General features: G+C 51.1%; 1 protein-coding gene across 1 annotated transcript in view; it reads left to right on the top strand.

The window, feature by feature from the left end:
- Nucleotides 1-7500, top strand: part of mgat5 (alpha-1,6-mannosylglycoprotein 6-beta-N-acetylglucosaminyltransferase) — a gene marked incomplete at both ends in the record, with an annotated part of 83805 nt that overhangs the window by 30208 nt on the left and 46097 nt on the right. The window contains 2 exons of the mRNA XM_080526157.1: nucleotides 3237-3326; nucleotides 6045-6116. Of these exons, the coding sequence (XP_080382283.1) occupies nucleotides 3237-3326; nucleotides 6045-6116 (162 nt within the window). The remainder of the gene's footprint in view (nucleotides 1-3236; nucleotides 3327-6044; nucleotides 6117-7500) is intronic.

A 7500-nucleotide genomic window follows, 5' to 3' on the forward strand; every position in this document is an offset into this window, starting at 1 on the left:
GCAGACAGACAGAGGCAGACAGACAGAGGCAGGCAGACAGACAGAGGCAGGCAGACAGACAGAGGCAGGCAGACAGACAGAGGCAGGCAGACAGACAGACAGTCAGACAGACAGTCAGACAGACAGACAGACAGACAGACAGGCAAACAGAGGCAGGCAGGCAGACAGACAGACAGGCAGACGACCAGCAGATGATCGATGCTCCATACTGAAAGCAGGTGAGCTCTTCTGTCCTACTTGTCTGGTCCTTTTGTGATGGGACTATTTTACTACGTTTACATAGCTTAGTTTTATTGAGCTTGATTTGTTGTTGTTTTTTCAAAGACTACTTTGTTTGTTTTCATGTCTGTAGAATTTAATGAATAGGCTTTACTGTGGCTGCAGTGAGAGTGCGCTTCAGTCGCTTTCCTTAAATTTTTCCAGCGCTTTCCTGGCGTTTGTTTGAAATGCCAGCTGTCATTGTGCTACAACACTGTACGGGGTAACGTTTCCCTTGGCTACCTCTGTGGCCCTTCAGTCTTTTTAATAGATGGAGTCCTTGGGAATTATAATTTTTCTTAGCTCTGACAAAAAAAAAGGAAAAGTAGCGCACTCTCGCTATGCAGGGTCTCTGGAGCAACACATTTAACTCACATTCATGTTCATATTGAAGACATTTTTGCCTCTCAGAACGCGTTTCACTTTGTAGTCTTTAAACCACTTTGGAATCCCTTCAAGACAAGTAGACCCACATGATGTTTTGAGCCAGCGTGACTTGCCCAGGGGATTTAGTGTCAGTCACAGTGGATTGAGTTAGACAGGGCAGTCTGGATCTACACCAGCCCCTGGATGGAGTAGCCCCCCCCCTACTCCCCCCCCCCCCCAAGAGACAGAGACAGATACACAGACAGACACAGACAGACACAGACAGACAGACACAGACAGACACAGACAGACAGAGACAGACAGAGACAGACAGAGACAGACAGACAGACAGACAGAGGCAGGCAGAAAGAGGCCCCCCCAAGCCCTTCAAAACAACCTGATGGAGATGTAGCATCCGTCAGGGTGCAAACTAGCCGCCTTTCGGCGAAATTCACCGTAATCCGAAATACCACCACCTATGTGATTCGTGTAGATCCGATGAGATTCTAGGGTAACAACTTTCTGTACCCTAATCCTTAAAGTCACCAGAAATGAGCATTTAAAACTTTTTTTTAGAAAAAAAGAATACAAAGTAATGTCTGCTAAAAAGTGAATGTAAGTAAACAGCTTGAAAATTGTTTGCAAAGTAACATCTCACCCAAATGAATGCAACAGTGAGTAGGCCTATTTAAAAAACTGAATGCCATAGTGTCTCTGAAGAGACAAGTCCCTTCACACTCTCAGGTTCGTTTACAGTAACTTTCCAAATAAACATTTTGATCAACATGTAGCGGATGCTACTGACAGACACAGTTACACAATTCACTAATATATTTGTGTGTTGGCAGTTGGCAGAGTGTGGGCACTTTAAGGCTGAGTCGCAAAGTTGTGAAAAAAACACAGACACTGTGTTCACACCGTTGCACGTGTCTCTCCTTTGTTCACTGAACATTTTAAAGTGCCGATTGTTACTTTCAATAAACATTAATTGTACTCAGACAGTAGCAGGTTCAATTGCTTGTTGAAACAGCTGTTATTGTTCTACTCGTCTGGACCAAACCACCGTAGCAGGTAGGACAGCTGGCTGTGTCTCAGAACACTGTGACTTTTGAACCTAGCTCAGGGCTAGCTAGCTCTTTACTCCATTCATCAATTATTCACCAACTCCTACTACCGATAGTTTAGCGTCTCCGTTGTTATTGAAGCTAGTGTCGCTGTCCCAGGGGGGTATTCCATCAACATCACTAAAGGAAGATCCAGGCTTATTTTGATAAGTCTCGCTTGATGGAATACCCCCCCCCCAGTCACTGTAATAAGGGAACAATAATAATAATAACGGTGACCGTGCCTTTGCGGTGATAGCACCGACCCTGTGGAACGCGCTCCCTTCCGCCATCAAGTCTGCCCCCACTCTGGACTCCTTTAGAGCCAAGTTAAAATCCCACCTCTTCGTCAATGATGTTCCCTAAGTCTACTCCCTATTTGTTGTGAATTGTATCCCTTGAGATGTTCGTTTAAGTCGTCTGTGTCTGTTTGCTTTCTGTGTTCCTTGTCCTTGTCCTTGTCTTTATCTGTTCCTTTACCCGGGCTGCGCCCCGGGCCGATGTAAAAGTTGAATGGGGGGCGCATTATAAATAAAATTAACATAACATAACATAACATAACATAGGATATTCATGATATTCATGGTCCAAATAAACATATGAAGCCTTCATTCAACCATGCTATACTATTAGGAATAAAAAGTGGTGTCGATTTGATCGCAGACAGGATGTTCATTCATCTGTGACACAAAAGACAGAACACTTGTAAAGTTAATACCAAAGTCTTGTGCAAATTTCACTTGAATAGGCTCATTGGAAATACATTTACTGGACAAACTGTTGTTCTAGCAGGCCTTGTGTTTCCTCAGCTCACTCATCGTTCTCACCTTTCCCCCCCCCTGACCAGTTTGCATCCCTGATCTGTGGAAGGACCGCTGTTGTCCGTGTGGGAGTCCAACACCATTATTTCTTCAGACTTCAGCGACCCCCCCGTAGCCTCCTCGCCCCAAACATAACCCCACTATTCCCCACTCTGTTCTCAACAGATCGACCCTGTCACTCTCTGTCTCCGAATCGTACTAACACAGTTATTATTTTGAAGTTCATTCTTCCGGATCCGATCAAAACCAAACAAACTCTTAACCTCAAACGCCTCAGCGGGTAGTGTCCTTCAGCGGTGGTGGAGGAGGCGTGAAAGGGGAGGTTGGAGCTGTGATTTCTCCTTCTGGGTGTATAAATAAGGACTCTTGGAAGGACATGCTCCAAAATCCATTAGAGAAAGACTGAGAGGACCTCAGTGGATCAGAGGCAGGGCCCCGGTACCACTACCGACCCAGATTGCGGGTCTTGATACCCAGCACGATTCACATTTCACACCTGTGTTCATCTGGCCACTCCATCAGGCTGGCTTTAACTGTGGAGCCTGACCCATGACAGGGTCCGGGGGGGGGGTGGGGGGCACGGTTCTGCCTTCATCGCAGCTGGGTCTTCTTCCTCTTGTGTGGATGGCTGCACTGTGATTGGTGGATAATGTCTCTAAGTCTCTCCTCTCTTCCTCCTCTTCCTCAGTGGATGAAGGACATGTGGCGGTCGGACTCCTGCTACACCAACTACGGCGTGGACGGTTCCACCTGCTCCTACTTCATCTACCTGAGCGAGGTGAGTATGCAGGGGGGGCTGCAGTGTGGTGGTGGGGGGGGGCAGGGGGGAGATACAGTGTGGTTCGATCCACTCAATGGGGGGGGGGAGGACTGTAGTGTGGATGGATCCACTCAAGGCAGGGGGGGAGGATTGAGGTGAGGGGCATTGAGGGGAGTATAGGTTTGTGGAGGGCTCATAGGGAGGGGTGGAGAGGGGGGCTGGGGAGGGGGGGTGGCTGCAGAGTGGTTGGATACACTCATTGACATTCCTCCAGTGTCTACATCGCCTGGGGTGGTAGAAAAACCTGCTCCTTCCTTACGCATTCACCACGTCTCTCGCATGCCTTTTCCCTGACTAACTACGTATCAGTGCGCTAGTAAACAGTCGTGTCAACACGACGCTGTGTGATTATCGATACGGGTCGGTTTGTCAGCATGGGAACGGACGCCTTTCATCACCCGAGGACGCCTTTCATCACCCGTACATGCACACGCAGACACTAACGCGGGAGAGATGTCGTTTTTTTAATTCAAATTATCGCCACACGAGATTTTGCCCCCCCCCCCTTTGGCGGTGAGTGGGGAAAAATATGATTGCTTAACGATTTGATGAATCCTTAATTATTTGATGGTGTGTTCTGCCCTCTGCCGTCCTTCCCTCCCTCAGAGAGAGGGAGAGGGAGAGAGAGGGAGAGAGAGGGAGGGAGGGAGAGAGAGAGAGAGGGAGAGAGAGGAGAGAGAGAAGGGACACAGAGAGAGAGAGAGAGAGAGAGAGAGAGAAAGAGAGACGTGTTTCTAGCTCCCACCTGGACAGATAACGACACGCGGTGACACTTCGTGTCAGTTGTGAGCAGAGGTGAAGGGGCCTCAAGGAAGGACGTGGGGGGGGGGGTCAAAATGTCTCCCCCTTTCAAAATTCCACCCCGCCTCCCTCCTTCCTTGAGATCCCTCCCTCCATCCCTCCCTCCCTCCCCTTCCCCCCTTCAGCAGTAGTGGAGGAGTAAAAAGGAAGGTTGGGAGCAGTGGTGTCTCCTTCTGAGTGTGTAAATAAGGGCTCTTGGAAGGGCACGCTTCAGACCTCTCCATTAGCAGAGACGTGAGAGCCCCTCCGGTGCCAAGCAGCTCCTCTCTCACCAGCCCTCCACTCCCACCGCTGTCATGCGCACCGCTGTCGCCATGGTGACACGCATGCATTTCGATATCGAACCAAGCCTCATTCTGTCTTTTGTCTCTCTCTCTCTCTCTCTCTCTCTCTCTCTCTCTCTCTCTCTCTCTCTCTCTCTCTCTCTCTCTCTCTCTCTCTCTCTCTTCTCTCTCTCTCTTCTCTCTCTCTCTCTTCTTCTCTCTCTTTCTCTCTCTCTCTCTCTCTCTCTCTGTCCCTCATCTCTCTCTCTCTGTCCCTCTCTCTCTCTCCCCCATTGTTGTTACTGGCTTTCTCTCTGATGCACACACGCACACATACTCAATACACACCTACTCAAACATACATACGCTGTATGTATGTAACACACTGTATGCACATATACGAGCACATACATAAGCATACACAGACACACCCACCCACACACGCAAACTCACAGATGCATACACGTACACAGATACGCATAAACAAACACACACACACACACACAAACTGAAGGCTATGTATAATTTGTACTTGTCGATCATTCCATTAACCTTGTGGGAGAGGCAGGTCAAGAAAGCGAACACACACAGTGATTAATGTCCATTCTAACCAGGCCAGGGCTCAAACACCAGAGAGCCAGGCTTCCACATGAACCTGCCATACCACCAGCCCAGGGAGGGAGGGAGGGAAAGAGGGAGGGAGGGAGGGAAAGAGGGGGGGAGGGAGGGAGGGAATGAGGGGGGGAGGGAGGGAAAGAGGGGGGAGGGAGGGAGGGAGGGAAAGAGGGAGGGAAAGAGGGGGGGAGGGAGGGAGGGAGAGAGCGGGGGAGGGATGGAGGGAGGGAAAGAGGGGGGGAGGGAGGGAGGGAGGGATGGAGAGAGAGAGGGAGGAAGGGAGGGAGGGAGGCGGGGGACGACGATTTGGCCTTAGTTGAGGAGGTAGATCCAGGTGAACTCAGAGGAAGGGTGGGTGGGTCTTTGGTCCGGTCCGGTCCGAAGAGCCTGGCGTCTGGGTCCGTGCTCGGCAGTGCGGCAGTCTTCAAACGCCCTCCCCTCCTCCCCCCCCTCCTCCCTCCTCCCTCCCCCTCTGAACCTCAGATGTGAGAACAAAGAGAGCCAGGCTCTGTCAGTGTGACATCTGTTTTCACACTGAAACAATTATCCCCCTAACGACAGGCGCCCTCGTCTCCATCGCTCCACCTCTCCTCCATCGCTTCTGCCCGTCCCTCCTCCTCTCTCTCTCTAACTCCCTCACTAACTCTCTCTTTCGCTCGGTCTCTCTCTCTCTCTCTCTCTTCGCTCTCTCACTCAACGACCCACCCGCCTACCCACTCCATCTCTCTCTGTCTCTTTTCCCTCCTCCTCTCTCTCTCTCCCTCTCTCTTGCTCTCTCTCTCTCTCTCTCTCTCTTGCTCTCTCTCTCTCTCTTCCTCTCTCTTTTTCTCTTTAACTCGGCACACAGCTCACAAACAGGACCCACAAGTCAAGCAAGTCACAAACACTCGCTCACATTTTCCTCTCCGGCGTTTCTGATATCCATCTTGTGTCATTCTACCTGTTTTGTGTCATTCTACCTGTCTTGTGTCATCCTACCTGTGTTTCGTGTCCCCAGGTGGAGAACTGGTGTCCCCGTCTGCCCTGGAGGACCAGGACCATGAACGAGGAGGCGGACCGGAGGAGCCAGGTGAGTGTTCTGACAGACAGCGCCTCAACCTCCACCTCACCCTCCACCTCCACCTCCACCTCCACCTCAACCTCCACCTCACCCTCCACCTCCACCTCACCCTCCACCTCCACCTCAACCTCCACCTCCACCTCAACCTCCACCTCCACCTCCACCTTTTTCTCACTCACTACCTCACTCTCTACCTCACTCTCTACCTCTCTCTTTCAACCCTCTGGGTGGGTGGGGGGCGGCTAGATCTCCATAAAGAAAATGCCAAGTCTCTCCAGGACCATTAAATGGTAGTTGATAATATGGCACTTTGGAGAAATGGTCTGGTGTTACTGTGCTTCTACTGAGAAGACTCCCACAAGGCTAATGGGCAGCATTAAACAGAGCACCCACGCTCAGATCTGTGTGTGTGTTTGGCTGTGTATGTGTTTGGCTGTCTGTGTGTGTGTGTGTGTGGCTGTGTGTGTGTGTGGCTGTGTGTGTGTGTGGCTGTGTGTGTGTGTGTGTGTGTGTGTGTGTGTGTGTGTGTGCGTTTGTGGCTGTGTGTGTGTGGCTACGTGCGTGCGTGTGTGTGTGTGTGTGTGTGTGTGTGTGTGTGTGTGGTGTGTGTGTGTGTGTGTGTGTGTGTGTGCGCGCGTGCGTGCGTGCGCGTGTAGTCCAACGATTCTGTTAAAGCAGCCCTTTACTAAGAGCAGGCGTACACCCTGTCCATCTGATATCCAGTCTGCCTCCAGGCCAGCAGCCCTCTCTCCACCCTGCCACAGGGCCGTCTGGGCCTGGGAACAACCACACAGCACCTCTCTCTCTCTCTCTTTATGGATAAAGCAATCACCAAAGTCCAAATGTAATACTCTTCCCACACCCCCCCCTCCCCCCATACACCCGCCCCCCTCTCCCCCCACACACACCCCCCCTGAATAATATGTCACCACGAGTGAGCTCTTGTCTTTCCGAGATCCCGTTGAGGCAGGTGGGGGGGGGTTTGTGTGATTTTAATTTGGCCTCCAGCAAGATCAGCCCCAGGAAGTAGTGGTCTTCTTCAGTGATTTCCTGTCCTGATGAGGGATGGTAACACGCCGGCCCGGCATTGTTCCTCCCCGGCGTTAGCAGCCCTGTTAACGTTCGCTCGCTCACACGCCCACGGGATAACCGGACGAATAAAGCCGTCCGTTGAGCGTCGGCGTCGCCGTGCGAGAGAGAGAGAGAGAGAGAAAAAAAAAAAGGCTAGAAAAATGTCTCCGCACACCCGATAGTTCAATCAGGGGGCCATATGTCTTGGTATTACAAAGCGTCCTTGGCAAGTTGTTTGTGCTGGCGAGAATCCTCTTGACACCATTGATCGTCCACCCCCCCCCCGCCTCGCAGTACGTTTTCAAAGGGTTTGAATGCGGAT

This window comes from Nansenia antarctica, assembly GCF_963989245.1.
Source record: "Nansenia antarctica genome assembly, chromosome: 3".
NCBI classification, from domain to species: Eukaryota; Metazoa; Chordata; class Actinopteri; order Argentiniformes; family Microstomatidae; genus Nansenia; species Nansenia antarctica.